The sequence below is a fragment of the Perissodus microlepis genome, chromosome 23 (genome assembly GCF_051167445.1).
Source record: "Perissodus microlepis isolate ML-2025 ecotype Zambia chromosome 23, ASM5116744v1, whole genome shotgun sequence".
In the NCBI taxonomy this organism is placed as follows: domain Eukaryota; kingdom Metazoa; phylum Chordata; class Actinopteri; order Cichliformes; family Cichlidae; genus Perissodus; species Perissodus microlepis.
In genome coordinates this window covers 32,610,790-32,630,918 of record NC_140482.1, presented here as the reverse complement: position 1 = coordinate 32,630,918, position 20,129 = coordinate 32,610,790, and the positions used below count along the sequence as shown (strand labels likewise).

The 20,129-nt window shown below is 41.5% G+C and overlaps 1 protein-coding gene across 1 annotated transcript; it reads right to left on the bottom strand.

The window, feature by feature from the left end:
* Nucleotides 1–2,001: 2,001 nt before the first annotated feature.
* On the bottom strand, nt 2,002–14,322 carry LOC146361835 (uncharacterized). The gene is made up of 6 exons (XM_084922319.1): nt 14,236–14,322; nt 9,837–9,997; nt 6,647–6,763; nt 6,069–6,093; nt 5,868–5,906; nt 2,002–4,976 (listed from the first exon to the last, which is right to left on the bottom strand). The coding sequence occupies exons 1-6, from the start codon at nt 14,252–14,254 to the stop codon at nt 4,810–4,812; spliced, it is 528 nt and encodes a 175-aa protein (XP_084778445.1). The 5' UTR covers nt 14,255–14,322; the 3' UTR covers nt 2,002–4,809.
* Between the last annotated feature and the right edge of the window lie 5,807 nt (nt 14,323–20,129).

Sequence of the window (20,129 nt, the reverse complement as noted above, 5' to 3'; positions counted from 1 at the left end):
CCTCTTCATCACATCATCATATTATCATCTTCCTCATCATCACATCATCATCATCTTTATCACCATCATTTTCATCATCAGTATTTTCATCATCTTGATCCCATCATCATCACATCATCTTCATCATCATCATCACATCATTTTCATAATCTTCATTCCATCATCATCTTCATCATCAACGTCTTCATCTTCATCATCATCATCATTACGTTCATCATCATCTTCAGCATCATCATCCTCAGCAGCAGCAGGCAGACAAAGCTTTCACTTGCAGATTCACACTGTGAGAAACTTCAGCTGAGGGATCTGATCGGTTCATGCATGTGCAGGAACCACATGCAGATGGTGCAGTGCTGTAAGAACAGGTGGAGCAGCAGGGGGCGGGGCTGGCATTTTAAAAAGAGACACAATTTACACAATGACTGAAACTAGCTCACTGAATAAACAAGTAGAACAAGTAGAAAGAGATGTGCTGCCCCAACACTCACAGAGCAGAGCTGTTGCAGTCCATCTGCAGGGCATCTGCCTTGTAGCGCAGCCTCTGCAGTCGAGACCACGCAGTTACAACAGACCTACAACCATGCAGGCATCTGCACAGAACCCCACAAAACTGACCTCACACACCTCGCAGAAACTATATTTTTCAGCACATTTGTTTCCTTCTACACATCATTGCCTCAGTCTTTATATGAATCTGTGCGCTCTTTAAACATTTACATTATGACACAAACTATAAGGATCTGCAATGATCCAACATTTGAAACAGAACAGGTGAAAATGCTCACCTGCCTGATGCCTGCAGAGAAACCACTGTAGAACCTGACAGTGTACCTGATGGAAACTTTATTTCATTCAAAAGCTTTTCCCGTGATTTCAGCCTTGCTTAGAGTGTATATCCAGTAGATGGCGCTGTGACTCAATTTATTCACTCAGTGTCTGGGAGCCGGTGTTGTGACAAAAAGTGTTGTAAATGACTTGTTGGCATATAATCTGCCAAAGCTTTGTCAAACATATCTGTGATGAAGGATATAAAGTCACTTTGAGGCAGAAAGGACATTCCTGTCCTGTCAGTTTTTGGCAGAAGTGACTTTTACCGTTTGAATTAAAAAAAAAAAAATACATTTTATGTCTTTTCATATAAAGGATGTAGCCAACAGAGCAGCAGAAATTGCAACAAACATAACATTGCTGTTTGATAAAGATATTTGAAGTGTCCAAATCAGGTTTTAAGACCACACAAGTGAACTGCTGTTATTGCACAGGCACAGTGAGCACAGAGCTCAATGAGCTCCTAACCTAGAAACTGCTTCTCAGTTTTTCAGTGCGTGACCAGTGTGTACGAGTCACTGTCAAGAACTCACCAAAACTCTGAAGCCAGGACTCAAACTAATGATCCAATCCAGACACAGGAGCCTGACAGAGGCCAATCACTGCACTCCACCTGTCACTGCATCACTCTCTCACTCACACACACACGCACGCACACACACACACACACACACACACACAGAGTTAGGAGGAGCAGTAGAGACTGGCTCTTGTTGCGGTTCAGTCAATGGCAGATGTGTCAGACAGTGTCTGTCGCTATAAATGTATCCAGTTCACTTGTTTTACTGAACAGTCTGTGTGAGAGCAGCTGCAGCACAGAGAAAAAGAAACCTGTCTGAAGCTCAGCTCTTTATTTTTGACTCCAAACTTTACCTGCTTGATAATGAGCTGCATTGTTATTGATTTTTTTTAAAATCATGTACAGCTCCTCAGGCTCTCCAGCCTCTCACTGCTGACCTTACTCGACCTTTTTATTCTAACTTTCATTATTTAAAGTGCGTGCCACATACTCGACTATCGTGATGCCGATGTCATCACTTCCTGTTCATATTCAGCGTGATCACCTTTTTTTCCCTGACTGAAGACATTTAAACACATGTGAAGAGGAAACTCATAAAACACTAAAGCTTTCATCACAGAGAAGAATGTAAACATCAGACAGACACCGGGGAATCATTTTCAAAGAGTTTATTAAAGCACAGAGATAACCATAAAGCTATAATATGCTATAATCAATAACCCCTCACCGATTTACAGATCAATACAATCATCTTTCATTAAAAATTAATTTTTGTAGCTCAGATGATCAGAATACGATTAGATTCTAAGCTTTACGTGATAATTCACTGCATTAGAGAAACAGCCTGATTAAAAAAATTTTTTTTGAAAAGCAGACGAGTTTCTCTTCAGTCTTTAAAGCTGCACTAATCACTCGAGCCTTTCAGCCTCTTTTAGCTCCTAGTTTCGGTTCTGCAGACATTCACTGCCTGACTTCAAATTTAAAGACCAATTTTGATGCTTTTCTTTATTAAACATGGGAGAAAATGAACATCAGACCAGACAAAAACCTTTATCCACCAATCACATCGCAGAGGCTGATAAATTCAATCCTAATCTACTTATATAGCGCCAAATCACAACAACCGTCACCTCGAGGTTAAAGCAATCATTGCAGCTTTAAACGAGAGAAACCCTGCAGGTTCTCGCAGTTACTGTCAAAGAAGGGACAACATAATAGACCTATGACACCAAACCACAGAAAAAGCAAAGAGCAGATGAATTTAAAAGAGGAAATCAAACCATGTTTACACCAGCTGGCCTGATTTTTACATCAATGTTTATACAATATAAGAATCTAAGTCCAGGAGCCCTGACACAGAAAACCAGACAAACTGCATGTCTGTGTGTGCGATATGAAAACCATCAGCTCATATATACATATATATTTATTATATTATAGTAATATATATGATTAAAATCTCCCAACTTCCACAGCGGAAGACCAGTCAGAGCAGCTGAAACACAGCTTGTGTCTCTGCTGCTGACTTGAAAACTTTATGTGATACTTCTATTTATTTTCTGAAGTATCTGCTTCATCGCGTTTCCTCGTTTATAAACCATGGCTCTGCGTCCTACGCGGCGATATGTAACAGACTGTCAGGTTTATAACGTTTAGTAGGATTCGGTATTCGAAGCCTGTTGTTGGCTCCAGGAGCCAAAAGCCCCGATGCACCAAGCCAAGCTCTGTTCCACCTGGACGTCCAGAGGATCGGATCTTAAAGGAAACTAAAGAGTGATTTCATAAACATTGCAGAGCTCCTGCGACATTCATGTGGGATTTAAGCAGAGGCCAGATTCTCCATGAAGCTTTTTTCTCTGATGTGGGCAGCGTGGGTTTCAGGGTCGTTTGAGGTCAGCTTGGTGTGTCGGGGCACTGAATGTGGTTACGAACGTCAGGTGAATAACACACGGAGGTCCATATACCAGGATGAGTAAGACTGGACGGAAAAAACGCCGGTCATAACACCCGCTTCTTTTTTTGAAGCTTTTTTTTTTTAACGTTCAGACGACATCTCCGAACTAGAAGCTTCATGAGGAGATGTCAGTCTGGATCATCAAGTGTGAGCTGTGCCGTGAACACAATCACGGGGCACCTGCACCTGTGGTGTGCATCAGCACAATTATACTGTGAAGTTGGGATGTTGGTGATGGTTTGGACACAGTGGGACTGACAGCGTGAACATCCAAGTATAAATGAATTCATCATGAGTAACATGATGCTGCACATGGTGAGTAAACGCGTCACATACGGCCCACTGGGCTACAGAGCTTACAGACACGCAGCTTTACGTTGTAACCTGAAGAGCCAGACCTGAAGCTGCTCCAGGATCTGTTTCACCAAGAAAACCATCTCTGTGCAGAACCTCAGACTGGATCTCCAGGCTCGTTTTAACACATGAACATAAACTATCGGGACCTGAAGGTCACCTTTAACCCCAAACACTGGATAAACAAAGGAAGAGTCCACTGTCGTGTGTGTTTGGATCGGCAGTAAAACTGGTGCCGGCAGGATATACAGAAATTTTCAGTGAGAAAAACTAGAAATTAATTTCTATCCTGACGGCATTAAAATGAATTCATGGCCAGTTCCTGTAACGTTTCTATAAGAACTGCTCAAGGCGGGAACGTCTGCTGGTGCAGCAGGTGGCTGATTGAGGTGGGGGTGGGGTTTGGATGACCTGTGAGGAACTGAAGAAGCGGTTAACCCTGTAATGCCAAATGTACCACGTGAAACATGACTTTGGAGGCCTCTACATTTATCAGCGTGATTTTTTTCCTGTGTAACCGTAATAAACTGAACAATAAGTTTGTAACATTTTTGTGCAGTTGCTTATAAAGTAAAAGTCATAAACAAACTGATATTAAATAAAAACAAGTCTGTCAGTTTTAATTAAAGATTAAAAAATGAATGTTTGGAGTAATTATTTCATGATCCAGGCTTTACAGGGTTAACAGCCTCTCTCTGATTAACACGGGATGTCGACGCTGCTTTGATGGACAGGAAGTGAAGTCACAGCTGGCTGCTCGCTCAGATTCATCTGTGATCGTTCCCTGTTTAGAAGCTCTGTCTATCCTGAGGGTACTTGTGTAGCCCTGACCTCTGGTCGGACTGAATCTACGAAATCTACGAACTTATTGCTAAAAAGCAAAAAAAAGTGTTTTGTTTTTTTTGTTTTTTTAAAACAGCTGGATCTGTTTGGGGCTCCTGGACTAAAACAAAACATTTATCTTTACATCTGGCTCCATCATCATTTTAAACATATATATATTTAAAGAGAATATCTAATAATACACTGAATGTTTATTTAACAGTCAATTATAATTATTATTATTATTATTATTATTATTATTATTATTATTATTATTATTATTATTATTATTATTGATGATGGAGCCGTGCAATGGGTTTGTTTGCAGTGTTTAAACAGTTAGAGCTGGAGTGTACAGAGCAGTCGTCACAGAACATTTTTTCTTATAGAAGTGCCAAAGCATGACAATGACGATGATGACGATGACAGATGACAGAAGGCTAACAGCGACGATGGCTCCGGTTGTCCACTCCGGCTTGTCTGGGTGGGTGGGGTTTGCTGAGGAGACAAAAACACGAGGGCATTCTCAGTATCATTATTATTTTCACAGCTCGAACAGAAACATCCTGCTGGATGGTGATGGTGTGGTCCAGATGATGAGGCGCTGATCTGACTCCCTGACAGAAACAGACTTTTTTTAAAGTCTTACTTCCGTTTCTACAGAGCGCCGCAGAGTCGATAGAGGCAAAAAATATTTCAAATGAGCGTGTGCTGAAAGCAGAGCGATCTGATGGGGCAGTAGGAAGGACAAGAAGAATTTGTTTAGTGTTTGTTAATGAGGCAAATTTAATTGAAGGTGGACTGTCAAGAATTAGCGATTAAACAGAACGTAGAGAACAGTCTGGACCGGTTTTCATTCAGCTCTGCTGGGAGGAGCTTATGTATGAAATGACCCAGGGATGCTGAGATATAACCCTCAGCCTGCTCTGCTGTAAGCTTTTTACTAAGACTTAAACAACCTGCCCAGGAAAGACGTCCTGTATGTGCATGTGCCCGTGCTCCTAAACCAAAGTCATGTGGCACAGCTGAAGGTGAACGGGCGGCACAAACCTTCAGGAAAAAGTTTTTAAGATCATCGATTTAAACTGAGTGAAGAAACGTGCAGAAGTTTGATATCTGTGGCTTCTCCTGTCTGCTCTCCCCAGATATGAACAGTTTAGTCTTCAATGTTAAACTGACACTAAACTGTTATTAATGCAAAATAACCAGTTAGATTCTACAGGGAGTACATATGTGAAGTAATCCATTACTTTAAAGAAACAGTCTCCAGGTGTTCCTCTGAGCTGAGGCGGTGTGGCGTTTACTGACACTCTGTGAGGCTGCAGTTCATGTCAGAGCAGAGTGAGGAGACTTGAACACCCCAACCTGTTCAGGAAACATGTGACTTACGGGAAGGTGAAGCAGGGTCCAGGTGAGAACTGCAGTTCACTAGAAGAGAAAAAGAAATGTTGTGAATGAAACAGCGGATGATGGAAAGCATTTCCTGTCTGCCGGAAAAACGAACAAACAAAAAACAAAAAAAAAAACTTTTAAGCTGAGTCTGGGAACACCTGTATAAATTAATTATTAATTATTCTTTACAGCTCTCACCTGCGCAGTTGATCTCCTGCAGCATCTGAGGGAAAAAAAAAGTTGAGGTCAGAGCTAAAAATAGTTTTCTGAGAGCATACAAAGAACAGGAAACAGTCACTCTGTCAAACTGTGGAGATGATCTGATTTTTCTGGTAATATCTTCTCTGACTGAGTAACTGAAGAAACAGTATGCTCACATTTGCAACCTGTTAATCAATGTGTAACCCCGCCCCATTTCCGCACGTTCTTCTGCTCCTTTTTTGCTTTTAACAGCTCCATAATCTCAAAAATAACATGTTTAAATTTCCTGTCATAAAGTTAAACAAACAAACAAAAAAACCCCGGATCAGATACAGAGATGGACAGTTTGTTTTTCAGTCAGTGACACAGAAGTGTTCAGGGGAATCAGCTGCATGCACTGAAATATAAATCTGTGTTTTGAAATGATGAACTCTGTTTCTGTAAAATTAAAATATCACCGTTAAACTTTGCACACTGATAGTTCAGGTCTGAGCTCAGCAGTGGAAGGTTTTAGTCTTTTTGTAATAAAACCACAGAAAAAAAGGTCTGAATCTGAGCAAGAAGCTTGTTTTTACCCCAGAGCACTCCAGGATGTAGCGCAGGGGACGACAGTCAGCCAGGATGATGGAATCGTCCGTCAGACTGTGGACAAAGACTTCATGAAAGCGTGAGCCTCGTGCCATGACAGTTTTCTGCAAAAGAAACAAAATACTAATTACCATCCATACGCAGGTGACGGAGGCAGCAGTCTAACAGAGACTCTCAGACCTCCCTTTCTCAGCAACTTCTGAAAACATCAACGCATTCCCACACCATCCTGCAGACATAATCCCCAGCCAGGAGATGTCCTGGACAGACACTAAACCACCCTAGCTGGCCGACTCAGGTAACACCTATTGCTGACCTTTCATAACTGTCTCAGAATCGCTCTTTGTCTGGCCCCTCACCCAGGACCAATTTGCCTTGGGAGACCCTAACAGGGGCTAAATGCCCCCGACAACATAGCTCCTGGGATCACACGGGCACACAAACCCCTCCACCACGATAAGGTGGCGATTCACGGAGGGGGTTATTGTAATTCTTCAGCAGCTAATCAAGGCTGAAATGATTGATCACCAGAACACAGAGGTAGAGTCTCTCAACTTTCATCTAGCACCAGCAACAGGTCAAATTTTGTTGCTCCGGGATTTAGAAAGTGCATTTGGTTTGAACAGAGACACAGGCTGATGTTACAAACACAGTTAAAGGCAATAAGAAGATCTTCAGCTGGACTGTAAGCACTCAGTGTTAGGACCTGAATGCAGCAGATCGATAATCTGATTATTAAACATCCCAAAACTATTAGTTCGCCCCAGTATGGTCCAGTGGGTCATTCTGTGTTTTTGAGTGAAGAGTTCACAGATTAAACATTACTGACTGGAGGTGACAAATGATTCCACATCTTCCACGGCGAGGTTTACTTTTTGTTTCATTTTTCACGCTGTTGCCACTAAATGTTGTTATTGTAACTGTGTTGTTTCCATAATCGAGTTTAAAAAGTGAAAACGTTACTTTACTGCTGTGTAACATTTGCCTGAACCCTCCGAGTTTCAGGTTTCACAGAACGACAAGAAATGAAACGAAAAACAAAAGAGCAAAGACACACACACACACACACACACACACACACACACACACACACACACACACACACACACAATGCGATGCCGTCAGCCACAACTTTACAACCACACAAGCTTTCACTGAGAGGTTAATAAAGCAAAGAATGTTAATAACTTTGTGACTGAGTTACATCAAAGCTGCAGATCAAGAAAACAAACAAATTCTTCTGCTCTGCTTCTTCCGCTTCACCTCACGGGGAAAGTCCAGTGGAAATCTGGGGAAAGTCCTTCTGCTATTGTTCCCTTTTTAAAACTCTGTTCACTGACTTTATACGTAGATTCACCGAGTCCTAGCATCCAAGGGGAAGGTCAAAAAAAATACAGAATAGATTTGTGGATGAAACACAAAATAGATGCAACAATAGAGAAAATAAGCAATAGATGAGAAATAAAAATAAAAAAAAGCTACAACTCTCTGTATATAAGGGCACCAAAAGTAAAGAGGTTTGTGTTTGGTTGATTATTTTTGCTGTAACAATGCTTGTTGGCACCTGGCACCTCTTCCTCATGCAGGTCAGTGGCCTGGTCACACAATGCTGTGGGATGGATCCCATTCATCAACTAGCGTTTGTCAGCCAGTGTGGTTGTGTTGGCCACTCTGGCACAAACAGCTGATCCCACAAGCATTCAGTGAGGTTGAATGGGTTCACACCTACAGCCAATTTATAATCGGCAGTTAAACTAATCCATTAACCCGTCTTTTGACTGAACCGGGCGACTCCTTTTTCCCCACAGCGGATTGCGCCACAGCTTGTGAAAGTCGCTTTGATGATTTATGATGTAATACAGCAGTCAAACCTGCTTCCTGTCTGATTACCTCACCCTCAGCCTCTGTCAGAAATTCTCAACCATTCCTGATAATCTGCCTGAGATCAGACCCACTGCTGTCATGTTTCAGTGTGTTCACAAACAGGCGTTTGGCATTCGATCAGCAATTGGAGAAAGTCCCAGAGTCTGACTTCAGTCCTTCTGCCTGCAGAGTATCTCTTACTTGTCTGCATCACACAAACACAGAATCTGGTTTCCTGATCAGCTTCAGTCTGACTTAAATGACACAAACGTGACGGATTTACTGCCACAGATACAACCTCACAGCATAGGCTGACTCATTTAACCAGGTTCAGATCAAAGAAAACTGGTTTCAGTTTCAAAGACACCTGATTCTGTGAAAACACCACAAACCTCCACCTCAGAGCTTCCTGCTGGCTCACAGCATCACTGGCAGCAGCTACTGTTTCTCCCCTGATGTGAAGATCTGTTTGATGATCAAAAGTGAGAATCAAAAGAAACACTTAAGCAATTGAGGAAGGCCACACCCAAAACATGGCAGCCGAGGCATTAGGAAGTATAACTGGAAGGACTAGATTTGATACCCATTCAGGTATTTATGTATGGCAGGATCTGACATTGCACTGGACCGCATCTCTTTGAGACTTCCTCCCAATCATCGTCAGGAATCGACGCTATTCAATGTGTCTGCCATACAGTTTTAAGCACAGCAGAAGAGCCTGAATGCTTGAATATATTCAGAGATCGTCCTGCTCAAGCCTCAGAAGCACCTCAAACTCAGTGAGCATTCTGAAAACGAGCTACAGACATAACATCGAGCCTGAATGTACCTGAAGATGTGTCCTCTAGGAGCAAACATGCTGTTCTTCTCTTAGCCTTTATCAATTCATTTGTTTTTCACCTGTGCTATGTGAGCCCCGCCCCTCACTGCTGCTAGTCACCTAGCAGCCGAGTCACCTTGAGCGCCTGTGATCACTCGGGTTTACCTTCCCTGTCTGTTTATGGATTTCTCTGAGGTGCACAGCCAGTCCAATGACCCGCCCAATGTTTGAAGTGTAAAAGCCAGTGACATAGTTCTGTCATAAAAGTGTGTTTATGCCTTTTCTCTGCTGACACACCAAAGGACCAGGAAAGCTCAGAGGTCTCCAAACAAGGAAGTTAAAAGAACAAAATCTATGATGTAATCGTGGTGTTGATCAATAGGAGCAGGTTGTGAAAGTGAAATGTGTAATTGCTTGTGATTTGCTGATCTAACTCTGAGAGCATGTGTGCAGCAGTTACAGCAATGGCATCATGCTGAGTGTGGTGGACTCACGTTCTGATCCTCCCAGCAGGTGCTGCAGCTGGATGAACTGGGCCTGTGTGGCAGCTGGAACAGGACCGACCCATTAGAAAGCCGTGTGGAGTTACAGGTTAGACTTGATGGAGACTCTGCTGCAGAAAGCTGAAGACCAGGCAGCAGCACGAGGGCGAAAACTGAAAGTAAACAAACAGCACGGTCACACAACTTCAAAACTCTGACACTGGACCAGTCTAACACCTAAAGATGGTCTCAGAGCTACGACGGCAGTTTGTTGTTGTATAAAGCAGCAACAAAAGTGGAACGACTGGATCTGTTCCAGATGTTTACATCTAAAGCCAGCTGTCAAATTTATAGCAGTGCTCTGATACTACATTTTAAACTGTAGGGGCACAGTAATAGAGCCCTGTGGGACTCCATACTGTGTTTAAGGTCTTCGATTTGATTGCCAGAACATTTCTAAAAGCTGAGCTTCAATTAAATTTTAGTTCTATAGCACCAAATCACAACCTCAGTCGCCTCAAAGTGTTTAATATAGGTAAAGACCCTACAATAACACAGAGAAACACCCCCTATGAGCAAACACTTAGTAACAGTGGGAAGGAAAAACTCCCTACATTTGCTCTGTAAGTTATAAAGATCATAAAGGTTCTAAAAGGTCTGATAGCTGAGGCCCAAAGAAAAAATGCTGTTTATGATGCATTACTTCAGAGGGGTGGTTTACAGAGGTTTAACCTCATGTGAGGTTTCTTGACATCGCAGCTGTATTTGAGAGTTAGGAATATTTATCTGAGCATGATAAAACAGAAGATCTAAAAACTGAAGAGAAGTGCTGCCGCTTAGTTGTTACAGGACGAGAGGCAGGGTACACCTGGACAGGTTGGCATTCGATTGCAAGGCTAAAGGCAACCATTCACGCCTGCAGCCAATTTAAAAATCATCAATTACCTTATTAACCCATCTTTGGCCCGAGTCGGAGAGAATCCACAGACACAGGGAGAACACGTAAATGCTGCACAGCTGTGAGGCGACAGTGCTAACCACTGTGACGCCTGTATTTGTCATTTTTACTTTACCGATTCAGTGCTTTGTCTCGGCGACGTTTCAACTCAGTAAGTAACTGACTGCTAGCTGTCTGCTAGCTTCACCTGAACTGGACCTCCCGACCATGTTTGTGCTGTTGGAGCATTTTAATGACATTATCTGTCCATTAATATGTCTGGAGTGAGGTTACTCTGAGCTCCAGCTTTGCTGAGTGAAATTCTGGGATTTATCCAGGATGTGACTGAACTTTAATCAGCAGGTATCTGTGTTTGTGTGATGCTCCCATAACGTCTGCAAGTGCAGACTGATAACCGGCCTAGGTAGTATTAAAAGATAACTTAGCGTTCCACCCTCTCACCCAAATATGGTCACTTCTGGTCACTGACAAGCCAACAGGGTGGCGGCCAAAACACCATCTCTGCTGTTCCTCCGGACGAGTTTCAAAGATTTTTTCATCACTGGGAAAGTCCAGTGAGAAATGCCTACAAAGTCCTTGTGCTGCTGTTGCAACAAACATGAGCCTTCATTCATTCAGCTGTTTCTCTGCTGTGAGTGTGAGGACACTCCCACTGACATACTTTCACCTGTACACTGCAAGCCCCGCCGCCTTGCCACTGTTAGATTCTAACCATGAAGGCGAATGCCTTTGGAAGAGTTCCTCCTCCTCTTCCTGACGTGTTCGTGTGTTGCTATGAAACACACTCCAGCACGCTGCCTCACGTTAAAACTGTGTCAGAGTTTAAAGTGTGCCAGCCTCGGCAAGCCTTCGGCTTTTTATCACAGTGTGTCCTGACAGAAGGAAATGTACAGAGTGAAAATCCCCAAACAACAGCTCACAACAAACACGTTTCCATGGAAACATCCAGCTCTGATGGATGTTCAGCTGACTGAACAGTCTGTGGTTCAAAGTTTTTCAGGCTGTGAAAGTCACTCTCATGTTTTTATGACGCAATACAACCATCAAACTTCCTTCCTTCGTCAGTGAAACCTCCGACTTCAGCCTGTTAGTCAGTCCTCATCCTGAAAACATTCCCGATGACTTGTTTGTGGGTTTCACAGGAATCTCAAACCACTGCAGGATCTCACTTCACTTACATCTGTTAAAAAACAGATTCCCGTTGCTGGTTCCTCTCAGCAATGGGAAAACAAGTCCAAGAGACTCTTATCTGAATCTGATGTTTCCTGACCAGCTCCAGTCTGACAGTCTGACGTAATGACACAAACACAATGGATTTAGTGACACAGAAACAACCTCAGAGCCAGGATGGGACTAACAAACTCAAACGAGGTTCAGCTAAAGGAAAACTCGTCTGCTTTCAGCTTCAGAAACTCAGCTGATCCTGTGAATACACCACAAACCTCCACCTGTTATCCTCTTTACCAACAGAAACACTCAGGAAAGCAAACAGGTGAATCTGAAGCAGCTAAACTCACCAATGACACATTAATACATCACAGTTCAGGTGACCTTGTGTTTCACTCTATTTGGGATTCCCAAAAGGTTGATTGTTTTCATCTGGACGTGATGTTTTCAGTGAGAGAAACATTTCATCACTCATCCAGGTGACTTCTTCAGTCTCAGCTGAATGAAACGTTTCTTCAGATGTAATTTACAAAGGTCAACGTGTGAATCTCGCAGGTTACGCAGTTAGAAAGAGAACATCCGATAAGCTCATCCAGCATGAAGCAGTGGAAAGAGGAAGTTTCAAAACACACTTAAGACTCAACCATCATGATGTGTACAAACTACCCTTAAACATGAAGAAAATACTCTGAAACGACAAAGATGAGACCAATTCTCATCTAAATGTTTAGGCTACGTTCTGATTGGCTGTAATTTGCAAAGGTCAACATGTGACAGGAAACAAGGCTCACAAACGGCAGATTCACGCGATCAGTCCCAAATGAAACCACATCAAACATCAGCTATCAGCAACCAACATGAAGACAAGTGCCTCCAACCATCAACACACAAAACAGAGAGACCTAAAGGAGGACTGTACTGAACCATGAAACCTTTGAGAGTAACAAAGGCAGATGAATCATTCTCACTTCCTCCCAGTGCTATACACGGAGAGGGCCTCGTTATTAGCAACCTGATAACAATCTGAAAGAGCGAGCGAAGCAGAATCTTGTGTGACCTTTCAGAACTCTTGCTGATAGGAAGCTGTAACCACCTGATTAAAAAGTGGCTTTGCAAAAAACAGAAATCTTATTTCATTGTGGTAAATTGAGAAAATTCAAGGGTCAGTTAACCCAGTTCACAAACAGACACACAACAACACCCCAGCGTGTTTGGATCTGCTCTCTCTGACACTCGTGCCCTGTGTTCGGAGTTACGTCAGCTGCTCTGATGGCTGTTTGTTTGTCTTTTTTTTCCCCCTTCGTTTGAGCTGAGCTAGTTTCATTACTGCAGCGTGGATTTGAAACTCCACCCAACAAAAAGTCCCCCAACAGCCCAGCCGGATCTCTGACTTTCCCCTCACGTTCACTGTTTTTGTACAGACCGATGATCTGTAGGTCAAAGGGCAGGCTGCTGTTTCCACGCTCCACCTGTTCTTACTTGCAGGTGAGACTCCATGAAAGGGAAATGAGCACTGCAGAGTTCTTTAAATATGTCAATGTCACAGATTTAAAGAAAGTTGTCACAGGTTCTTCTTGGTCATTCGCCTGTTTCAATCACATTCACCCTTCAGGCAAACAGACACAGGGCTCAGGAATATAAAACGGTAACCAAAGGAATGTGCTGTTCATAATAATTTAGCGGGTTAAGATAAGAGGACTGTCAAATTGTCTCATTATTCAGGCTGATTGATCAGTTTGCGTATTTATTTGAAGGATGGAGACCGTCTGCCTTCCCCCACAGGAAGCCAACAAACAGGATTGTTTGAGGAGAAGCAAGAAACACCTCCTCTGAGCGCCGGACTTTCCAGGAAATCACTTCACATTAACTAAATCACAGCTGCGTGTGCAGAAGGACTGAAAACACTGAAGCCATCATTAAAAATATGATGTCTGTTACTCTGTTTTTATTTACTGAGCGCAGCTGGCACTGTAATATGCTGTAACTACAAGAGTGACGTCATTATTACTCGTGATCTTTTTGGCACAGTATAAAGCAACAAGTTATTTATGATGGATTCAATTCCAGCAGTCATTTTTTGGTAAATACCGGAAATCCCTTTTTGCCTTTTTGGCACAGCACCGGCTAAAGGAGTGCGTCAAAGTGTGTCTGCTGTGTTCACCTGTTGCAGGTGAGACAGAAACCCTGACTGTGGCCCGCGGATAGTTCACAGAAGAAAGAAAGCGAAGGAGGAAAATTTGAAACAAAGATCACACACAGACACCGTCAGAAGGACAGACAACTCACCGTACACGGAGACAATCATGATGTTTATGCTGGGAGAAATCGTCTTGTTGGCAGCTTCTTGGCGTCTAAACGTACCGAGCAGTGAGCCACGGGGCGTGTCTGTTTGCTTTTACGTAGAAAAGCCCCGCCCTCCATTGCTTCTCCCCACCCTCCCTTTTTGACGTCATCTGTCGGTGGTCTACGGTGGCCCTGAGAGGCCAAACGGACTGCAACTTCAGAAAACACTTGCAAAAAGAAAAATGCTGCAAAAAGAAAAACACTTGCAAAAAGAAAAACACTTGCAAAAAGAAAAACGCTGCAAAAAGAAAAACGCTGCAAAACGAAAAATGCTGCAAAAGCACACAAAGCACAACGGAAATAGGAAAAAAGACAACGGAAATGTTTCTGGGGAGACAATAACCGGACGGACCAGTTGCACGAACCAAAACATGTATGTATGGCTGTATCCCAATTCAGGGACTGTTTCCCAATTCAGGGTCTGCAGCGTTAAAGTACGCAGCCTTAACGGTCCTCAAGGGCCGCACTCAAAGACCGCTGAGGCCGGAAGTGTGAGGCTTGTAGGCTTGTGAGATGGGACGGTCTAGCCTCCGTTGTGCTGCCCAGGTTGCCTAGCAACCATGATACTAACAGCTGGAAACGTTTCATACAGCTTTGTTTGACAGAAATGGAGTAGAACATATTTTGTTCATTTGTTTCTACATGAGCTCTGTGTGATTTGATAAGTATCTGAGGCTGAGACCACAGGACTGTAAAACATGATTTTTGGGCTTCATTTCTGTACTAAACAGTCATTTAAGATTAGCTAGTAAATAACAATTAGCTAATGTTGTTCATGAGACTAAAGTCATCTCACTTTGGTAATGTAAATATAATATGGCCAATATTATATTAATCATTATTAGTTATTACAGCACTGAACATGAACTCTGTGCCAAACACTGAGCTTCAGTAAAGATTCAAGTTGCATTTATTTATATTTCCTATCACCTTAAATCTTCACTTAAAGACAAGTATCTGTGACAGTGTATATATAGATGTATTATATATAAGAGACAAATATTGTTCTTTTAATATGTTGGCATTACTAAATTTGGCTCAATATGTGTGGAAAAAGCAAATGTACGAGCTGTGATAACTGTGTCTGATAGAAGGAAGAGTAGACTGATATATTAAATATTCCTTTATTGGGTGAGAAAATCAGACCATGTCATAACTGCTTTAAGTCACACAGAATAGATATCAGAGCCTTAAACAGGCTGACTTCTGTTAAATGGGTCAAACTGGGCAGAAAGCATCCAAACGCATAACATCCTTATAGAATATGATGTAACACTATAGATCAACTTACCTCAGAATATATAAAGCATACAAAAAAATTACAGCAATATGATGCAACAAACACAGCAGTGCTACTAATCCAAAATACGCAAAGCTTCATAGAACTGAAACAAACATTTATTTTTAGCTCCATTCTGCTGCTGATACATACTTTAGGTTTCTGAATATTAAACTTGTTGCTGCCTTTCATAGTGTGTAACTTGAAGGCCCTGAGTACTTTCTCCCACACTGAAAACACTGGGATGATCACATTATTTGAACATTACCTAATAAGACTGATTCAGGACAGACAATTATGTTAAACTTTCCTAGCAGTCCTTCACAAACAGGGAACAGTCTGTCTATTCTCTCCATCTGTCAGCTGCTGCTGGCTCTTCCTCCTCCTCCTCTTCCTCACACACTGCTGAGTTTGTCCTGGTGGATCATCAGGGGTGCAAAGCCTCACAGATGATGTGCAGCAGTGGGTCCCTCAGTCTGTCCTCACTCTGGACACTTGCAGTCGTCACACATGGAAATCAAATGTGTGATAAGCTGCAGGATTCAAACACAAGTGTAACTTATAAACACATGTTCATACTTTTATTACACAATCAGAGAGAAAGAAACAGAGAGAGAGTGCAGGACAGACAGACAGGTGACAGTCTCAGGTGTACACACTGCTACACAACAGCACCAGAGAAGGAGGATTTAGTGTTTGTGTTATTACGAGTGCTAAACAAGAAGAGTTCCCAGATGGTCCAGTGGACACATGTGTGACTGCTGTGATTAAAGCATCTTTCTTTCAGCTTAACGAGTGAACCGTCAGCTCGTTCAAACACACGTTAAAGTCCGTTTGGCTCGACACCACCGAACAGAGGCAGCAATATAACATAGCTAACATTAACAGTGCAGTGGATCCTGCTTGTGCCGTGATATTCAGGACTGCAAACCGAGCAGCATCACTGACTTTCAGCCTGTTGTGTTTGTGGATATATGACTGACTTTAATTATCCATAAAATCATCAGATTCTCTGTAAGATTAAGGTTGACTATCTAACGGCGTATAAAGTAAAGGCTTTAAAACAAAGTAAATGCTGAAAGTACAAACATCGCTAATGTCACATAACTTTGCCGACATGTGGCCAACAGTAATGTTTTAATGTTCCTCATTATTAAACATTTGCACATAAATAAGTGACATAATATTCAGAACTTACTTTTGAAAGTTTACTCTTTGGCCGCTCCACTTCTTTGAAGTGTCTCCCAGTCCCAGTGCACTTGTTAGCATGTTTTGGTTCATGCAACTGGTCCGTCCGGTTATTGTCTCCCCAGAAACATTTCCGTTGTCTTTTTTCCTATTTCCGTTGTGCTTTGTGTGCTTTTGCAGCGTTTTTCTTTTTGCAGCATTTTTCTTTTTGCAGCGTTTTTCTTTTTGCAGAATTTTTCTTTTTGCAGCGTTTTTCTTTTTGCAGCATTTTTCTTTTTGCAAGTGTTTTTCTTTTTGCAGCATTTTTCTTTTTGCAAGTGTTTTCTGAAGTTGCAGTCCATTTGGCCTCTCAGGGCCACCGTAGTGGTCGCTATCATTACACTACTTTAACGTCTCACAAACATAATAATAATAATAATAATAATAATAATAAATTGCGAGTTTAAACCTTTTCTGGGGGACCTCTAAATTCCATCATAGCATCCCTTAAATATCTCCAGTAATCCTAATAATAATAATAATAATAATAATAATACTATCCTAATGTCAAATTTAGCCAACTTGTCTTTTGGAGATGGTAAATGAATGAAAACAGGCTTAAACACGCAGAGTTCTTCATGTCAGAATGTCACAGTGCACTCGTTAATATAGACTAGAGCAAATTCTCATGCTGGAATATCACGAGTTATCAGCCCAGGAGCTGATGAGCATTATGGTTATAGTTTTATGGTCTGTTTACAGCACATTTATAGGTAGTGACAGAACCAGGGTTTTCTTTCTACATGAATTTAAAACCGTTACCTATCAGCAGCAGCTCCCAGTCAATTACAATGTTGCAATAATTTCTGCTTCACTATTACATTTACCATTTGTGTGACAGCACAGAGCTTGAGAGGTAAGAGTGGACATGTAGTCAGAAGCACAGTTATAATGCCAAGGTACTTTGTGCTTTGCCCACATTCACTGATGGTGATCATTTCACATAACAAAGCAGCGATTTGCACTGTTATCAAATGTGGATTTCCAACCTGCTCTAATAATAACTCAGATTATTTTTGTTATTATCATTTTTGTGTGATTGTTAGAGCAAAGAATGAGTGAGGAGGATGCAGAGATCATACAAAAGTGGTAAGACCAGGTGAGCAAATTTGCAGGTAGGGAAGAAAAACCATAACTGTGTGGGTAATTTAAAAAAAATAGATTTACACCCATTTCACAGAAGCTTTGTGTGTTTTCCAAAACTTAAATTTATAGTGGACATTCTAAATAGTATTGATATGAACTGATATGCATTTAACAGAACTGACAGGACTATAAACATGCTTGAACAGGAAGGATCCTTCTGATCTTTGCTGTGTCTGCACGCCCACATTACCTGTTTAAAAGGTGCTGCTCAGTAACCAAACATCATTGTGTTGTTTTGTCCTAAATATGCAAACCTGTCTCATCTTTGATCAGCTCAGAAAGCTTGACTACTGGATGCTTGTGTTTACTCTCAGAGTGACTTATATGACCTAAAATTAATAAACAGAATTTAAGAGAAGGGAGTGGAGGACATGATAGAAACAGACCTATTAGTGAACCAGGCTGGAATAAACTGAGTGTTGCTCCTGTTTCTTTCAGTCTGAAACACATGTGTTGGGGTAAGTTTAATGCACTCAGAGCTGATCAGTGTCTTTAAACTGAGCTGCAGATGAGACAAACAACATTACAAAACAATGTTGTGATCAAAAATAAATGGATTTAATGAAACTCACTGATTATATTGGTCACTGTTGGACCCTAAATTATTTAACATATATATCAATGATGCGTATTGTGCCCAAAGTAGTAACAAATTATACTTTTTCCATTATGCTAATATTTTTTGTTCCCAAATTTATTGGATGAGATGAATACTAAAATGAATAACTGTCATAACTGTGGAGCGGTGAGGAGTGTGGACCCAAATGCAGGCACTAATGATTAACTGTGAGTGAGTTTTATTTTTACTGGAAAGAGAAATGCAAATAAAAGCAGAGCATGGCAGTGACTTAAACTAACAAAACCTAAACTGGGAGGAGCTACAAAAGAATAATACAAAGGAACAAAAAGCCTGTGACTAGAAACCTAAGACAGGGAAACACGGAACATGAAGACCAGTGAGGAGAAACATGGAACCTGGAACGTGGAGAAATACAACAGGAGACATGCAGTAGAAATGCATGCACAGACATTGACAGAGTGACACAGAACTAAGACTAAACATACAACATACGGAGACAAATAAGGAGAATGGAACTAAACCTTCACTAGAGTCATGACACCAGGAACACAGGGGAGGCACAGAAACAGAACAGAAACCTCAACCAGGAACTATAAATATAATACAGAAAACAATAATTCAAAGAGTATAACTTAAACCAAAAAACACTGGCTCACAGACCCAGTACCGTGACAATAACATGACGCTTTAGCTTGATTGATGAGCTTTCTTGGGGTAATAACAGATGAGAGACTTAGCTGAAAAACACTTGTTAATGAGGTATTCATCCCAAAATATCGAGAAGCATTCCAATACTAAATCATGTTTTTTTATCATTATATTAAATAATCAATCCCATGTGTTATTTGAATATGCAAACACTTTTGTTTATGTTTATTTTAAAAATTAAAAAATGTTTATTCAGTAAAGGAGGTCATGGGACTGAGAATTATTAATTATTTAAGCCATTCAGAAATAAACCGGTGACTCTCAGCAGCAACAGGTACACGTTGCACTACACACACACACACACACACACACACACACACACACACACACACACACAAACACACACACAAACACACACAGGGATCAATAAAGTATACATTATTATTAAAAAAAAGAAAAGAAAAAAGGGTAGGGATAGCTCAGTCGGTAGCCTGGTCGCCCCGTGATCGTGAGGTCGAATCCACTGAATGGCTACCCTGAGGTACCCCTGAGCAAGGTAGCGTCCCTAAACACTGCTTCCTGGGCGCTGGATTGGTGGCTGCCCACTGCTTCACTGAGTGAATGGATTAAATGCAGAGAGAATAATTTTCCCACGGGGATCAATAAAGTATACATTATTAATTTTTATTATTACACACACACACATTGGGTATTCATATCTTGTGGGAATTGACATAATGCTTTCCCTCACCCCTTACTCTAACCCTAACCATTAAAAATGAATGAATTGTAACCCTGATGCTAAAACCACATTTTGAATCTAAAAAAAATGCCCTTTAAACTTATGGGGACCAGGATTTTGTTCGTCATAAGGGCTGTTGGTCCCAAAAGTATAGTAAAACTTCCAATTTTTGGTCCTTACAAAGATATAATTACACACGCACACACAAACAGTAA